Source organism: Microcaecilia unicolor, chromosome 12 (genome assembly GCF_901765095.1).
Source record: "Microcaecilia unicolor chromosome 12, aMicUni1.1, whole genome shotgun sequence".
Lineage (NCBI taxonomy): Eukaryota > Metazoa > Chordata > Amphibia > Gymnophiona > Siphonopidae > Microcaecilia > Microcaecilia unicolor.
Window position 1 is genome coordinate 68,555,463 of NC_044042.1, and position 18,802 is coordinate 68,574,264.

Below are 18,802 nucleotides of genomic sequence, written 5' to 3' on the forward strand. Positions count from 1 at the left end.
ACTGCCAGTCCAGACAGAGGCAGACTGGACTACAGATTACGGCTTATTGTCACACATTCTCTTACTCTTCCCTTTCCGGTCCTTTTGCAGGTTACTTCTCCCCCTAGGGGGGCTACAGCTGGTTGACCACACAAGGGGGATGGTGCAGGGGGCAATTCCTATCAAGTTATGGGTTTTACCATATCTATGGCTCCAGAAAAAGGCCAGATTGAGCCACTCCGTGTTTTACTTCCATTGCTTTCAATGGAAGTAAAATCCGGATTGGCTAAATATCTCCTCTTTTTACTGGAGCCATATAGTAACCAATAACTTACTGTCACGCTCCTTTCGTGCAAAGGGGGCTATTCCTGATGAAAAATAACATATCTCCCCTCCCCCTGTTGCTATTCCTGAAGAAGTTAGATAGATGAGAACAGGAGCCGGCATGACGTCAAAAAGCTGAAACCAATTGATATCCCTTTCCCTCTCCTCTGCACAGCCGTCACCCTGTTTCACGCAAAACAAAGCCAGCAACCCTATGAGCTGCTCTACGTATCCACCTTGTCGTTCTTTATTGTTGGTAGCATTTTTATTTGATCTCACTTATAATTTCAAACATGCCGGCTTGTGCAGCATATGGATGTACACAGAGGAAGTATTGTTTTCATCGGTTAGAGGAGTAATTAGTTCTAAATTGTAAATCATTGTGTATAGGGAGTCCCTGTATTTGTGCAGATCACCTAGTAAAGGACCACCAAAACAGACATCATGTTATGAGAATCTGGTGCTTAACAATCAGACTTACTATTTATTAAGTACAATTTAAAAACAAAACATTAATTAGGTTAAAACCTGGGAGCATTTAACGTCTTTTTTTTTTTCCCTGTGCCTACATCAAAAGAAAAGATGGCATGTGGGAACTTGCTCCCTTTGTTTTGTGGAATGCAGTGGTATATTATACAAATGCACTAGCCTTTTTTTAATTACTACTATTTCACATAGAGGTCTTGAATAATGAGGGAAGGGCTTGCTCCATGCACATGATCTGTCCAGAGTCAGTCTAAATGTGCCAACATTGTCCAGTTCAGCACACTATTGAAGTTCATACAAAAATAATTATGTTAAGTGGAAAATACATCTGTTGGCTCAGGCTGCTTGCTCTGTGAATATTCCATCACTGTTTCATTATTGCTACCAAGTATTTACATATTAAAGGCATTTGTTTTAAACTTTTTTAAATTTGTTTATCCAGTCTTTATATGCACATGGTTTTGCTTTTTAAACCCAAAGGTGAATCCTAAGAGTGGTGGAATGATTAGGTATAAACTGTGTTGTTTCTGACTTGTTTTGAATTGCTTTGGGTCCTACTGATCTGTACATCTGCTGTCTGGAATTTTGGAAGATGGTAATGAGAAAATAAAAATTAAGTTCTGGATGTACTCTGTAGAAGTTGTTGTTTACTTTTGCAATGTATATATGTATGCCTGTTCTGGTGTGTGCATGTGATAATGTTTGAATAACTGTCTATACTTATAGCTATGATTTCAGAACATGCAGTATCATTAAAAGGACAGACTTTTAAATGCCCATTTTGGGTATATATACTAATCTCATCTTTGTTAAATGTTTCAGACATATCCATCTACTGCTCCCATGATATAACTCAATTCTATTATTCTGTCTCACTGTATTTTCGAATATAAGCCACATTGAACCCAAGTTTGATTGGGATAATGTAGGATGTAAATATTTTTTTAAAATCCTTATCCTCCACCTTTTAAGATACTGCCTATCCAGCTGGATGGTGATGGCACAAGGAAAGCAAGTTTGGTTCAGTGAAGATTATCAATAGATTCAGTGAAGACTAACTCAAAATAAGCTGTTCCTTAGCTGGGCTCTAGTATTACCATATTGAAAATGTGACCATACCATGCCTCTGTGGTTATGTTCCACTAATAAGTTAAACAGTTAACTGGCTTTCTTGAAATACAACCTTTGGATGCATGACTAGGAACAAAAACAAATATTTATTTAATTCCTCAGGCACAGCCACAAAACAACCTTTTAGCGTGGATAGTGTTCACAATGAACTCCTTTTATTGTCGACCAGCTAGAAGAGGTAAGATTTTTCAGTTGTGGCACAGTATAAGTCATCACAAGAACAAAATATAAGAAAACCAATGAACTGCATTAGGGGCTTTTAGCCCATTTAGTTATGTTTAATCCATTTGTGTATCTACAATGTAAACTTCTACAAAACAGATAAAGTGAAGATGTGAGTCCATGTGCCCCAGTGAAAGGATAGTTTCATTTTACTTCCGTTTAATTTCAATATATTTCATCTTTATAACACCAGGCTTCCAAAGACAGATTACAACAACAGTTAAGATGATCCCATCAGGAAGCAGAATATCGTTACTGAAATTTGACCATCTGTATTGTATAGAACAGTGTAGTAAAATGAGCACAAAATACAGAGTTTATAACTGCTGTTTCTACCAGCTACAATACATTTTCTAAGCTGTTTTAGTGATATTCAATTTTTATCTACATATGGAAAGTTTTCAAATAAATTAAAAAGCTGTCAAATAAGTAAACAAACAAAAGGAGGAAGACTTCTGCTGGCGGGGCCTCGGGATTCCTACCAGCCAAGGTATTGATCTTTCCGCTGCTTTTGACACTGTCGATCACAGCATACTTCTCGATACCCTGTCCTCACTTGAATTCCAGGGCTCTGTCCTTTCCTGGTTCTCTTTCTACCTCTCCCTCTGCACCTTTAGTGTTCACTCTGGTGGGTCCTCTTCTACTTCTATCCCTCTTCCTGTCGGCGTACCTCAGGGTTCTGTTCTTGGTCCCCTCCTCTTTTCTATCTACACTTCTTCCCTTGGTTCATTAATCTCATCCCATGGCTTTTCCTACCATCTCTATGCTGATGACTCCCAAATCTACCTTTCTACCCCTGATACCTCACCTTGCATCCAAACCAAAGTTTCAGCGTGCTTGTCTGACATTGCTGTCTGGATGTCTCAACGCCACCTGAAATTAAATATGACCAAAACCGAGCTTCTCATTTTCCCCCCCAAACCCACCTCCCCGCTCCCCCCGTTTTCTATTTCTGTTGATGGCTCTCTCATTCTCCCTGTCTCCTCAGCTCGAAACCTTGGGGTCATCTTTGACTCTTCTTTCTCCTTCAACAGATTGCCAAGACCTGTTGTTTCTTTCTTTACAACATCCGTAAAATCCGCCCCTTTCTTTCCGAGCACTCTACCAAAACCCTCATCCACACCCTTGTCACCTCTCGTTTAGACTACTGCAATCTGCTTCTTGCTGGCCTCCCACTTAGTCACCTCTCCCCTCTCCAGTCGGTTCAAAACTCTGCTGCCCATCTCGTCTTCCGCCAGGGTCGCTTTACTCATACTACCCCTCTCCTCAAGACCCTTCACTGGCTCCCTATCCGTTTTCGCATCCTGTTCAAACTTCTTCTACTAACCTATAAATGTACTCACTCTGCTGCTCCCCAGTATCTCTCCACACTCGTCCTTCCCTACACCCCTTCCCGTGCACTCCGCTCCATGGATAAATCCTTCTTATCTGTTCCCTTCTCCACTACTGCCAACTCCAGACTTCGCGCCTTCTGTCTCGCTGCACCCTACGCCTGGAATAAACTTCCTGAGCCCCTACGTCTTGCCCCATCCTTGGCCACCTTTAAATCTAGACTGAAAGCCCATCTCTTTGCTTTTGACTCGTAACCACTTGTAACCACTCGCCTCCACCTATCCTCCTCTCTTCCTTCCTGTTCACATTAATTGATTTGATTTGCTTACTTTATTTATTTTTTTGTCTATTAGATTGTAAGCTCTTTGAGCAGGGACTGTCTTTCTTCTATGTTTGTGCAGCGCTGCGTATGCCTTGTAGCGCTATAGAAATGCTAAATAGTAGTAGTTGCGGCAGGGGGGAGGGGGAAGATCCTGGGGGGGGGGGCAGCGGCCCCTGGCCTGGCTCAGTCTCTCGGCGGCCCTGCCCACAGGAGGTGTGCTTTCTGCATCTATTATCTTTAAGTAAGCTACTGTGGCTATTGCTTTTACAGATGGTTCAGAAAAGATACATCTGTCTGGTAGGTAGCATTGAGTATCACAGAGATGTATGTATGTATGTGGAACGTGAAGCTTTTCTAGAGAATATTTCCATACTTTCCATTCTTTTTCTTTTCTTGAGGCAATGGGGTGTCCCAGTCACTTGTGCTTAGTGCAAGTTCTCTCAATAGGGATCTTCCTTGTATGGTGACTGGAGCCACAAATTCTAGTGTATGGTTTCTCTTTGGTTGAAACCTGGAAGGTGAAGACAACTTTGTTTTTTTAAGGTCTCAGCTGAGTCCAAGACTATGAAACTTGGCATGAACTGCCAACATATCTGTTTTGAGTTCTAAGAACTGTTTTTTTTGGAGTTCTGACCTGAGTGATGGGTCTTCTGGTCTCTCTGCAAGTGCTCCTTCTCTCCTTCTGGGCTGCCTGATCATTGCTGTTTGTGATGTGCTCTGCATTGCCCTCCATCACTTGTGCAATCATACCAAGATCAGTTTTACATTGTGCGGCTATTAAGAATTCATCTTTGAGGTAAGATCAAATATTTCCACTGCAATGCAGACCCCTTATTTGCACTATAGCATTGAGGTTTTCAACCCATCGAAGTTTTCAGGATGACCCCATTGTGGAACCAGGTTATTCTTTGAGCTGGGGCTTGGCATCACTTCCTTGCCCAGCCTATTTATCTTGATGGGGAGCATATAGCCACTATGAAGTCTAGAAGGACAATCTGCCCCCTTAGGGAGGAACTCTGCAGTAAGAGTGTTTATGTGGCTGTTGAAAGCAGGGAAGTTGTTTGCTTTCAAGTGGGTTAAAACAACAACCATATTCTTTATTTTTTTCATGTTATTCTAAAAAATGTAAGAAAAAATAAAGACAAAAGAGAAAAAAAAAATAGGACACAAAAGCAGAAAAGGAAGAAAAAAAGAAACAAAATATAGACAAGCTATTATTCTGAGTGACTGATGACTTCTGTCCTTTAGATCTAGGCTGTCATGGACACATACCAACTTAACTGTTTGATTGGTCTAATTTATCTTCTCTTAACTGGCAATCTACAGAGCAGCCTGTAGAGGATTAAAAAACCCCCCTCAGTGCTCAAATACCACAGAGACAGGTGTAGCAAAACCAAGATCTAAAGAAGAGGCAAAGTAAAATGGAAAGAAGCAACATGTTTTAATCTAACAACTTTCATTTTCCTGTTAAAACTGCAAAAACAAAGCTGCATTAATGATATAGAATCAAGGAATGTAAGTTGTCCAAGTGGTCCTGTTTCCATGGTTACCGTCTTCCTTGCCAGGCCTTTTTTTTTTTTTTTTTGCCTCTTGATTGTAGCTGTCCCATTGCCCACAAGATGGAGTCATAAGACCATATCAGGCTTTTATGACCATTATGCAGATGCTGTCTTTAAAATTAGCACCAGATCTCTTACACTACACAAAACTTAACCTATTTTTGTTTTTCATTTTTATTTTTTGAAACAATACAATTGGAATTTCTTAGTTTTCTGATACAGTAGCATTCAGAACCATTTCTGTCAGAAGAGAAACTTGTTTACCACCAACTCACCACACTCTGGATTCATTTCCCTCTGAGATTTTGAAGTCGCAAGTGCCTTATTATGACATTTATTTATTTATTTGGATTTAACACACATGCTTCACAAGGAAATATGCTGGATTTTTTTTTCTGAACAGCATTGAGCCCTATGGTTTAAACAGGGAATTGGACTTGTGATTTACTCCAAACAAGTTCTGTGAGCTGATGACTTGTGATTTCTCTCTTTTTTTTATGCATGGTGTTCCTTTTTTTTTCTCACCAGCCCCGAGTATTGTGAAGTTCAAGGCATTGTTACACCATGTATGAATTGATGTAATGTTTTTTTGAGTGATAACGTTCCTTTTTGTTGTTATGGCTATTTAATGTTTGCTAAAGTGTCCCAAAAAATGTTTTAGAGACTTCTACTGTTATTTCTTGAATCACTGTGGTGATGTTTTATTTATGTATTTATTTATTTATTTATTTATTTATTTATTGCATTTGTATCCCACATTTTCCCACCTCTTTGCAGGCTCAATGTGGCTTACATCTTTGCTGTTTTGTTTCTTGTTGATTTCCTTGTGAAGACTGGTTTCTTCTGTTTTTTGTATTACAGAGACCTGTTACCATTCCAGGATGTCAGATACAATTGGTGATGTAGAAGGATTAGGATGGTAGAAAAGGAAAGATCTAGACTTCTTGTTTCCTTTATTTGATGCAAGTATAGAAGACTGACTTTATATTAGGTTGAGGTACAATAAATGATTATAGTCATGCTTGATGGTCATGACCTGGAATACTTTGTGCTATAAGAGGTCTGCTGTCCTGTTCAGACTGTATTTGATCTTATATGATGTCCTCCACTTACTAAAAGTAAACAGTTATTTATTTATTTATTTATTTATTTATTTATTTATTTATTGCATTTGTATCCCAGATTTTCCCACCTCTTTGCAGGTTCAATGTGGCTTACAATACATCATGGATAGTGGAAATAAGAAGAGAATAGGCATTTGGTGTTACAGAAGGATTTTGGGTTGCATGGTAATGGAATCCATGATTGTAATATAACAGAAGGCATTATTAACATTTCTGGATATATGTGGGAGTTTCACATGTTTTGATCTTTGTGGTATATCTTGTCGAAGAGATGGGTCTTTAGTAGTTTACGGAAGTTGGTCAGTTCATAGGTCGCTTTTAGGTTGCGTGGCAATGCGTTCCAGAATTGCATACTCATATAGGAAAAGGTTAATTTGTATTTTAGACCTTTACAGTTGGGGAAATGAAGATTAAGGAATGTGTGAGATGATTTATTAGCATTCCTGGGTGGTAGGTCCATCAGGTCTGACATGTAGGCTGGGGCATCGCCATGGATGATTTTATGTACTAGGGTATATACTTTGAACTTGATGCGTTCTTTGAGTGGGAGCCAGTGTAGCTTCTCTCATAGGGGTTTTGCACTTTCGTATTTTGATTTTCCAAATATGAGTCTGGCTGCCGTGTTCTGGGCTGTTTGGAGTTTTTTGAGTATTTGCTCTTTGCAGCCAGCGTAGAGTGAGTTGCAGTAATCTAGATGACTGAGTACTAATGATTGTACCAAATTACGGAAGACGGTCCTTGGGAAGAATGGTCTTACTCTTTTTAATTTCCACATTGAGTGGAACATCTTTTTAGTTGTGTTTTTCACGTGATTCTCAAGTGTTAGGTGCCGATCAATGGTAACTCCAAGAATTTTCAGGGTTTCCGAAATTGGTAGATTTAGTTTTGGTGTGTTGATGGTGGTAAATTTGCTCGTGTTGTGTTGAGAGGTGAGTATTAGGCATTGGGTTTTTTCTGCATTGAGTTTTAACTGAAAAGCATCTGCCCAGGAGTGCATGATATGTAGACTTTGGTTGATGTCATTGGAAATTTCTTTTAGGTCTTGTTTGAATGGGATGTAGATCGTTACATCATCAGCGTATATGTATGGGATGAGGTTTTGTTTTGATAGTAGTTTGGCCAAGGGTGTCATCATTAGGTTGAATATAGTTGGTGAGAGGGGAGATCCCTGAGGAACTCCACATTCAGGTGTCCATGTGGCTGATGTAATCGAATTTGATGTCACTTGATATGAGCGTGTGGTTAGGAATCCTTTAAACCAATTAAGAACGTTGCCTCCGATACCAAAGTATTCAAGGATGTGTAGTAGGATTCCATGATCAACCATGTCGAAGGCGCTTGACATGTCGAATTGTAGAAGTAATATATTCTTGCCGGTTGCAATCGTTTGTCTGAATTTAGTCATGAGCTTAACTAGTACTGTTTCAGTACTGTGATTAGAACGAAATCCTGACTGGGAGTTGTGTATTATTGAGAACTTATTTAGATAGTCTGTGAGTTGTTTGGTTAACCTCCCTTCTGTTATTTTGGTTAAGGGAATGGATGCTACTGGTCTATAGTTGGTTAATTCACTCGCATTTTTCTTTGCATCTTTGGGTATGGGGGTGAGTAGAATGTTTCCTTTCTCCTTTGGGAAGAGTCCATTTTGTAGCATAAAATTCACGTGTTTCATTAGATCTGTTATAAAGTGTTGGGGGGGGGGCCGATTTCATAAGGTTATTTGGGCATATATCTAGTTTGCAATGAGATTTGGCGAATCTTTTAAGCGTTTGGGAAATGAGATCTTCCTATAATATCTCGAATTCAGTCCAAGTCCTGTCTGCTGGGTATACTCCAGGGTCTGGGTCTAGACAGTCTAGGAGTGCAGCGTATTCGATGGGGCTGACAGGTGTTTTAAGTCGCAGTTATCACTCTATGACCTACCTTTGTTCTTTTTGGGTCATAGTTTTTAAGTGATCTTGTTTGTTTATATATTGCCCTCTTTCTTTTTGACCCATTTTCACCAATCATTTTAACAAAGAAGGAACCAGAACTGATTTCCATGAACTTGCTAAGGTCAGACATGCAGTGCCAAACAAAGGAACAGTATCTTCCGTCAAACTGCTTTCACACCCCCCCTCCCCCTGTCATCCAGCTAAATAGGTACACAGCAGGATCCCAGGGAAGCTTCACCCCTAACAAGGGTTGAAGTCTATCCTGTATAGCTTTCCAAAACACCTGGGCTTTATGACAAGACCACCAAATATGGCCCATAGTTCCTCTTTCACCGCATCCTCTCCAACATAATTCTATAGCATATGGGAAGGTGCGGTGCAAGTGAACAGGAGTCAGGTACCAGTGATATAATACACCATAGGAAGTAATTTCATAACAAGGCATCTATGTAGAATGTCTACAAAAGGCACCTATTTATACTTATTTTATAAAGACTACATAGATGCTTAAAATGTGTAAATGTGTGCAAGCATTCTATGCACATGTATGCATATTTTCTAAAATACATGCATATATCACAGCTCCATCCAAACTACTCATTTGGGAATGCCTATGGGCAAATCATATAACAGTAGGTGCAATTTAAAGACATTTCCATGTGTAAAATATGCTTTAAATTTAGAAAAGGCTATATAAAATTACCCCTATAATGCGGTTTATCATATGCAGGACTTAGAAATGTGGAAGGGCATTTTAAAAAAACCGTCTAAGTGCAATGTTCAAAACATCCAGAAAAAAAACATCCCATCTCACAGCCATATTAATATTCTCCTGCAAATTTACTGCTGTAGAAAGCCTAACCAACCCCGCCTCCAAAACCTCCCAAACCCCCTCTGCATAAGAAGTACCCAGTTCAGTTTCCTACTTCTTTCTATGTGCCAAAGGTACCCTCTCAGTATCCTGTAAATACCTATAAAACGTTGCTCCCAGCACCTTATACTCACAAAATCATCACACACTCCCTCCAAAAAGGTCTCCTCCCTACAAAGGATCCTCCTATATCTAGCTGATGAAAGAAAACGTATGAGTTATGCAAACAAGTCTTGAGCTGGAACACCATAGTCCTGGGCAAGGTCCTGAAAAGAAACACAACTAGTGTCATCCCGTACCTGCCTCCAGGTTACTAAACCCCTTCTTGCCCAAAGCCTAAACATTCCAGATCCCACCCTGGGTGGAAATAATGGATCGAAGGCAATAGAGGTAAAACGGGAGAGGTAGTGATCTGAATCTTTACTAACAGAATCCTAATAATGAAAAGTACTTATGATTATTGAACACAGGTTCGAGGCAGACTTCTCATCTTTCCTGGCAACCAAAGGAAATGTGCTAGCTTTTGGGCGCCTGTCAAATATTGTTCTATAGCAACCCATCTCTTCTAAGAATGGTTCTAAAAACCATTCCACTGCTGACCTCACTTGAGTAGCACAGTAGTACCATATAAAGTTCGGGTCACCCAACCCCTCCTTTTTCCTATCATGCTCAGAGCAGAAGGAAGCAGCATGAGGAGGGGAGTGGTGGCACTGGCGGGGTCTTGGTATCCCCACCAGCAAAGGTATGGATAGCACATGCCGGGGGTGGGAGGGAGAGAAGACTGAGTTGCTCTCCACAGTCCACCTCTGGGTACCCCCCATAATTTCAGGGTAGGCTAAGCTACCGGAGCAGAGGAAGCTGGCAAGGAGGAAAAATAGTTTTTAGAATGTCTGCTTTTATGCAGGGAAAAAGCCAGCAGGAGTAGAGTCCTTGAAGGGTGGGGTGTAGTCCTGGTAAGAAGGACAAGAGAATCCCTGGGCAAGAGTTTGTGATTCTGAAGTAAGGTTCTGGAAGAGAAGTTAACTCTTCTTACAAGTTTAAACTCAGAGGGAAGGTTACTGGGGGAAAGTGGAGCTTGTACTCTGTTTGGCACTTTCATGTTGGAGCAATTAGCTAAGAAATGTTTAGTGCTGTGTATTGTGTACCAGGGGCGTAATACCTAAAAATGTTTAAAATACCCATCAACATTGTCTGGGATGTTTAGAAAAGCATAGAATTTACAAAAATTAACCAAATAAAAATTTTAAGAAAATAATTTTAAGAACACCGGTGACAATAGGAGAGTGGCTGCTTAAGACAACAAGGCTGCACAATTCCGTTTCACTGAGGTCTTCATAGCCTACAAAGTAAGACTTATAAATATAAGCATTTATTTTGTGATATTTGTGATCATTATTTTTGCTTATTTAAAGTATTGGAGCATATTGGATAGTCTATTAGAAGAAGCACCATTTCTCTGAGAAGGGACTACCAAATCAGATAAATACTCAGGAGCTAATGCATTTAATATTGAAAAAAGTAAGTATGCATAATTTAAATATTATCTGAGCCTTGATAGGCAACCAGTGAAGTTTTCATAGTAACAGCGAATCACACTCATATGTTGAGACCTGACAAATCAGTCTGGCCACCGTATTCTGATAAGTTTGCAATCTCTTATATAGCCTCTCAGATATTCCCACCAATACAGAATTACAGTAATCTATCCAGCTTATTTTCGAAAGAGAAAAACGCCTATAGTGCGACCTAAATCGGGAGATAGACGTTTGTCTCGCAAAGGCGCCCAAATCTGTATAATCGAAAGCTGATTTTGGGCGTTTCCAACTGCACTCCGTCGCGGAAACGAATAAAGTTGACGGGGGCGTGTCGGAGGCGGAACTGGGGTGTGGTTATCAGCTGAGGAGAGATGGGCGTCTTTAGCTGATAATCGAAAAAAAAAAAAGGCGTTTTTACCGTGATTTTGGGTCACTTTTTTTGGACCCTTTTTTTTCACAAACAGGTCCCAAAAAAGTGCTCCAACTGCCCAGATGACCACTGGAGGGAATCGGGGATGACCTCCCCGGACTCCCCCAGTGGTCACTAACCCCCTCCCACCAAAAAAACCCCACTTTAAAAACTTTTTTTCCAGCCTATATGCCAGCCTCAAATGCCGTACCCACCTCCATGACAGCAGAATGTGTTCGATCCTGTCACAGCCTTTCCCTGGGCCAGATGTGGCTCTCAGGTGCACTACAGGGTCACATCAGCATTGCATTGTGGTGGGTGTAGGGTATTGGGCTCCGTGATTTCATTAGCTTGTGTTACAGTCTCACGATGTTGGTAGTTGGTAGGCTCTTCTCCCATGGTGCTTTTCCCCCTGCCTACTGGGTCAGAGTGTGCCCTGTTGTGTTTCCTGTTGTAGTCCATGTGGTAGTGGCCATTTTTGTAAGCCAGTTTTAGTTCCCTTTCCTGTGTTAGCCACGTTAGACAACTTAGTTCTTCCCTTGAATGTGGCTGAAAGAGGGCATTGTACAGCATTCTGCCAGCTCTGACCTGCTAATCTCAGTACCAGGGAGACTCGTTGCCAGTGGTGGGGCACAACCTCTGATCTGCAGTTAACTGTGAGTAAGCATGCTTATTCCAATAAAGGACGTTTTTGGACAGATTAGTCTTCAGGTGTCAACTGGTGTGCCAATGTTATACAGCAGCAACAAGTCCTAGAGGCCTGCGTGTATGCAGGTCCCTGGAGCACTTTTAGTGGATACCGCAGTGCACTTCAGTCAGGTGGCCCCAGGCCCATCCCCCCTACCTGTAACACTTGTGCTGGTAAATGGGAGGCCTCCAAAACCCACTGTACCCTTCACCCCTAAGAGCTATGGTAGTGTTGTACATTTGTGGGTAGTGGGTTTTGGGGGGGGGGGTTGGGAGCTCAGCACCCGTGGTAAGGGAGCTATGCATGTGGGAGCGTTGTCTGAAGTCCACCGCACTGACCTAGGGTGCCCAGTTGCTGTCCTGGCATATCAGGGGGCCCAGTGTACTACCAATCCTGGCCCCTCCCACAACCAAATGGCTCGGATTAGGACGTTTTTGAGCTGGGCGTTTTTAGTTTCCATTATCGCTAAAAAAAACAAACGCCCAGCTCAAAAACGTCATTTTTTTCGAAAATACGGTTCGGCCCGCCCCTTCACGGACCCGTTCTCGGAGATAAACACCCATGGAGATAGGCGTTTCCATTCGATTATGCCCCTCTATGTGAGTCAAAAACAATGATTAGGCGAGAAGTCTGAAAGCATTAAAAGAAATCTTTTAAGCCTTTTCATTGTGTAAAAGCTTTTCTTTATCACTTGACTAACGTGGGATTCAAAGGATAAATATTTATCAAAAACCACCCCAAGTATTTTCAATTGTTTTTGCAACTAGAATGAAATGTTCACAGACAAAGTAGAAACTTCAAAGGGTTTAAACGAATTACTCAGAACTATAAACTTACCCCCCTGTTTACTACACCATTCTAGCGGCTGCCGTGTGCTAATGCCGACACAGCCTATTCACAGCTTAGTAAATAGGGGGGTTCGTTTTATCATTGTTTAGCTTTATCTTGAATACAGTCTATTCATTCTGTATTCTAAAACCATGGTCAATCCTATGCGTTATTTCAGAAAAAGATTTGGTAAACTGAATAAGTACCGTAACATTGTCAGCATAAATATAGGAATGAAACCCATTTTTAACAAGAATAATGGCTAACCGAAACATTAAAACATTATATAATATTGGAGAGAGAGAGATGATCCCTGAGGGACTCCACACTCTGGAATCCAAGAGGAAGAAAGATTGTTAGCCCTCTTGACTTGGAACAATTGTTCTTAAGAAATACCCCCATCCACTGAAGGACAATTCTACCTAGTCCTTAAAAATCAAGTAAAGATCCACCAAGTCAAAAGCGGCTGACATATCAAATTGCATTACCAGAATTCTATTGCCTTTACTTATTTCTCTTCTTGCATCTGCTAACAATGACGTTACTACCATCTTGGTACCAAAAAGGCTTCTAAAGCCTGATCGGGACTCTGAAAGAATGGAATGACTTTTAAATATTCTGTCAGTTGTATTCTTATGGGTGTCTCTAGCATTAGCGCACACTAAAATTGCTAGCATGCCTACAGCGTGGCTTAGTAAACAGAGCCCTAAGGTTGTACCTGAGGCAAAGAAGGACTATGAGATTTGCCTACAGTCACAAGGAGAGTCAGTGAGATTTGAACCCTGGCTTCCCAATTTCTTTAACCACTAGGCTACTCCTCCACTCTGATCTGAAAGGATACATGGTCGGCATTGCCACAACATGGGAGCTGGTGTGTGACAGAAACCTCCCATGTCTATAAACTCATTTGCAAAATGACCTTTTGTGTATTCTGGGCTAAGTGATCTGCTGTCTTCATCTCACTGCAGAAAATAGCATAAGCCTCTCCATCCCTCTCTGACAGGTATGTCTGGATTGGAACAACATCAAGACAAGTTAAAAGCACAATTTAAGTTCTACATTTAGCCTTAACAGGCATATGACGCCAGTATTGGAGGGGGTATCATAGATTACCTAGGCACTGCTGTTGATAGTAATCATTGACAGCTAAACTACATAGCACTGAGTGTATGCATCAAACATGATAAAAATGTATAGCACCAACACTGTAAAAAGCTCCTCAGAGTTTAGGGGGAAAATGTGAAGGGCAGTTCCATAGGTGTGTTCCAAGGGTGTGTTCTGTTTTGCATATGTAAATGCACAAAATTAGCACTTATGCACATAAGCGCTGTAAGTGCTTTTGTGTAAGGGTATGGTGGGTGGAGCACGGGGTGGGATATGGGCATGCCTCTCAGTTTTGTGCATCGCTTATAGAATACTATAAGTTACGTGTGCCTTTGCAGTGTCTAGGTGTGCCCAGTTACACCAGGTCTATGGCTGGTGTATCTGCATGTGCATGTAAGGCATGCCAATGCTTGGTTACGTAGTATTTTATAATGGAATCTGGGCACACAGATACCATTATAGAATAGATTCTCACTATGTAGCATCAAAAGGATGTGCCCACTTATAGAATTGCCCAAAAAGTGTGCAGACTCACAAGTTCTTACCCCTTTTATGTTTGTTAGAAGGGGGAAAGGCACAGAGAAAAATAAGAGTACAGCAGATTCGGTCTCCTCTACATTTTTTTTTCTGTTTATTTTAGTCTCTTGCTCATTAAACATTTAATTACAGCTTTTCACTTTGCTGAAATGTTGCCTTTCCTTTTGCTATATGAGAAGTCCCTTATTAGGGTTCAGGAGTGCATAGTAAAGGAATTGAAAGCCAGCAAGCAAGTCCAGAAAGTTCATATTGCAATTTTGTTCAACTCTTTCTTCCATTCCTGTACTGTCCCTCCTTCCATCCCTGCCCCAAAGAGAAGGTTTCTGACATAAACCTTGTAGGGAACAGATACTGTGCCTAGCCACTTTATCACTGTTCTGCTTCAATAAGGGCCGTGGGCTCCACCTCTGAGTGTGCTGTGCTGTCAGCATGGTGGTTCCGAAACTTAATAGCAGGCCAGCGGTATGGACAACGCTGTGAAGAAAAAAGAAAGCAAGATAAATGTTAAAAACAGGGCTAATAAGAAGAGCTTGGTGCTTGAGAAAGCCAGTTCTCGTTTCCTCACTGTTAGAAAGGCATTGGAGCATACATCTTCTCCTTTCAGAGTTTTGGATCCTAATTCAGCAGAAATAAATTGTAACCAATTTATTTACTATTATTTATTTAGATTTTGCTCACACCTTTTTCAATAGTAGCTCAAGGTGAGTTACATTCAGGCACACTGGATATTTCTCTGTCCCAGGAGGGCTCACAATCTAAGTTTGTACCTGAGGCAATGGAGGGTTAAGTGACTTGTCCAAGATCACAAGGAGCAGCAGCGGGATTTGAACCACTGGTGCTCTAACCACTAGGCCACTCCTCCACTCCTGAAATAATTTGTGGGAGCAATTCTATAACTGGCTGCTTCCATTTAGATGCCTCAAGGGTGGGTGGTGGGAGCCTATTCTACAGTGGAACCTTGGACCGTTACAGAATAACCCAGTATCATTTGGTCACCTGTTAAGTTAAACAAGCCATAGAGCTGGTGTAAGTGCAGGCACTTAAATGAACCAGGGACACATGTTACTTACAGTATTCTGTAAGTTGTGCACGAAAATGGGATCCCAGCATGCTTCACCATGTGTATACCTCCTGGCAGATATGTGCTATGTGAGATAGTTGCATGTCAGTGTGTATATGCACACATATACATGTATTTGCTAGTATTCTAAATATATACATAGATAACATACTACTACTACTACTACTACTTAACATTTCTAGAGCGCTACTAGGGTTCGGCAAACTGAAGAGTAGCAAATCTCCTGGACCGGATGGTATTCATCCTAGAGTACTGATAGAACTGAAAAACGAGCTTGCGGAGCTACTGCTAGTGATATGCAACTTATCCTTAAAATCGAGCGTGGTACCGGAAGATTGGAGGGTGGCCAATGTAACGCCCATTTTTAAAAAAGGCTCCAGGGGAGATCCGGGAAATTATAGACCAGTGAGTCTGACGTCGGTGCCAGGGAAAATGGTAGAGGCTATTATCAAAAACAAAATTACAGAGCACATCCGAGGACATGGATTACTGAGACAAAGTCAGCATGGCTTTTGTGTGGGGAAATCTTGCCTGACCAATTTACTTCAATTCTTTGAAGGAGTGAATAAACATGTGGACAAAGGGGAGTCGGTTGATATTGTGTATCTGGATTTTCAAAAGGCGTTTGACAAGGTACCTCATGAAAGGCTACAGAGGAAATTGGAGGGTCATGGGATAGGAGGAAATGTCCTATTGTGGATTAAAAACTGGTTGAAGGATAGGAAACAGAGAGTGGGGTTAAATGGGCAGTATTCACAATGGAGAAGGGTAGTTAGTGGGGTTCCTCAGGGGTCCGTGCTAGGACCGCTGCCTTTTAATATATTTATAAATGATTTAGAGATGGGAGTAACTAGCGAGGTAATTAAATTTGCTGATGACACAAAGTTATTAAAAGTCGTTAAATCGCGACAGGATTGTGAAAAATTACAAGAGGACCTTACGAGACTGGGAGACTGGGCGGCTAAATGGCAGATGATGTTTAATGTGAGCAAGTGCAAGGTGATGCATGTGGGAAAAAAGAACCCGAATTATAGCTACGTCATGCAAGGTTCCACGTTAGGAGTTACGGACCAAGAAAGGGATCTGGGTGTCGTCGTCGATAACACACTGAAACCTTCTGCTCAGTGTGCTGCTGCGGCTAAGAAAGCGAATAGAATGTTGGGTATTATCAGGAAAGGTATGGAAAACAGGTGTGAGGATGTTATAATGCCGTTGTATCGCTCCATGGTGCGACCGCACCTTGAGTATTGTGTTCAATTCTGGTCGCCGCATCTCAAGAAAGATATAGTAGAATTGGAAAAGGTGCAGCGAAGGGCGACTAAAATGATAGCGGGGATGGGACGACTTCCCTATGAAGAAAGACTAAGGAGGCTAGGGCTATACAGCTTGGAGAAGAGACGGCTGAGGGGAGACATGATAGAGGTATATAAAATAATGAGTGGAGTGGATGTGAAGCATCTGTTCACGCTTTCCAAAAATACTAGGACTAGGGGGCATGCGATGAAACTACAGTGTAGTAAATTTAAAACAAATCGGAGAAAATTTTTCTTCACCCAACGTGTAATTAAACTCTGGAATTCGTTGCCGGAGAAAGTGGTGAAGGCGGTTAGCTTAGCAGAGTTTAAAAAGGGGTTGAACGGTTTCCTAAAGGACAAGTCCATAAACCGCTACTAAACGGACTTGGAAAACTCCAAAATTCCAGGAATAACATGTATAGACTGTTTGTACGTTTGGGAAGCTTGCCAGGTGCCCTTGGCCTGGATTGGCTGCTGTCGTGGACAGGATGCTGGGCTCGATGGACCCTTGGTCTTTTCCCAGTATGGCATTACTTATGTACTTATGTAGGGTTACGCAGCGCTGTACAGTTTAACAAAGAAGGACAGTCCCTGCTCAAAGGAGCTTACAATCTAAAGGACGAAATGTCAAGTTGGGGCAGTCTAGATTTCCAGAATAGAGGTAAAGTGGTTAGGAATAGAGGTAAAGTGGTTAGGAGCTGTGAAATAAAGTGGGATATAAATACATGAAATAATAAATAAATAAATGTTAATGCCTACTTCAGAGTAGCCTAGTGGTTAGTGCAGTGGACTTTGATCCTGGGGAACTGAGTTTGATTCCCACTGCAGCTCCTTGTGACTCTGGGCAAGTCACTTAACCCTCCACTGCCCCTGGTACAAAATAAGTACCTGAATATATGTAAACCGCTTTGAATGTAGTTGCAAAAACCTCAGAAAGGCGGTATATCAAGTCCCATTTCCCTTTTGGTGGCCAATGTGAAATAAGTTGGTGGTCTCAGTCTAGTTCCCAATTAATTTATTTAAAATCATTTTAATTTATTGGATTTATTAACTGCCTTTATGAAGAGATTCACCCAAGGCGGTGTACAGCAGGTATAGTTTAACATAAAACTTACAATTTTGTTAACAGTATAACAATAGTAAAATAACCAGGAATAAACATAAATACAATAAGGCCCTCTTTTATCAAGCCACGCTAGCAGCTGTTGCGCGGTAATACCGACAAATCCCATTCAAAGTGAATGGGCTATGTCAGCATTACCGCACCGGCAGCCACTAGCGCGGCTTGATAAAAGGGAGCCTAAATGAGGTAAACTTGAAAACAGTAAATTGAAACCTAATAATAGAACTATCGTGAAACAGTATCAAAAATATACACATTTAACAACACTGGAATTCAAATACCAGAGATATAATATAGTGTTAGCATAATACTAATGATACACTGCTTGCCCTGGGATTTGTAGTATGGAATGGTGCTACTCTGAGAATCTGCATGGAATCTTGTCACTCTTTAGGATTCCAGAATCTTCCTATTCTTCGGGGTTCTAATGGAATGTTGCCACGATTTGGGTTTCTGCCAGGTACTTGTGACCTGGCTTGGCCACTGTTGGAAACAGGATACTGGGCTAGATAGACCATTGGTCTGACCCAGTATGGCTACTCTTATGTACTTATGTACCTAATAAGCATGCATTAGAACATAATTATTGTTCATATCACTAAAGCAGACAAAGAAATTGGCATACTAATTGGCAGCCTGGGCAAAAGGTCAAAGATTGGATCTCATGGAAACTAGTGTGCTTTCCAGCAAAGGGTTCTGAAGTATACTCAACGTGGGAATGAGGGAAGCTTGGACTGTGGATTTGTTTATGTATAGTTCAGTTTCAGTGCTGCTAACCTGGCACTCTCTCCAGCACAAAATTCATTAGAGTTTTACAAAATTATAAAGCTATTTAAATATGGCACCTATGTTGTTTAATTTATTTCCAGATTTATAACCTGCAATCACAGCCAATAAGGCTGCCCGATACAGTTTATA

General features: G+C 41.1%; 1 protein-coding gene across 2 annotated transcripts in view; it reads right to left on the reverse strand.

The window, feature by feature from the left end:
• Positions 1-14,458: 14,458 nt before the first annotated feature.
• The window catches only part of PLXDC1 (plexin domain containing 1), a 137,070-nt gene continuing 132,726 nt past the window's right edge, over positions 14,459-18,802 (reverse strand). For both annotated transcript variants that reach the window (XM_030221049.1, XM_030221048.1), the window contains one exon: positions 14,459-14,859. In XM_030221049.1, the coding sequence (XP_030076909.1) occupies positions 14,831-14,859 (29 nt within the window). In that variant the 3' untranslated portion in view covers positions 14,459-14,830. The remainder of the gene's footprint in view (positions 14,860-18,802) is intronic.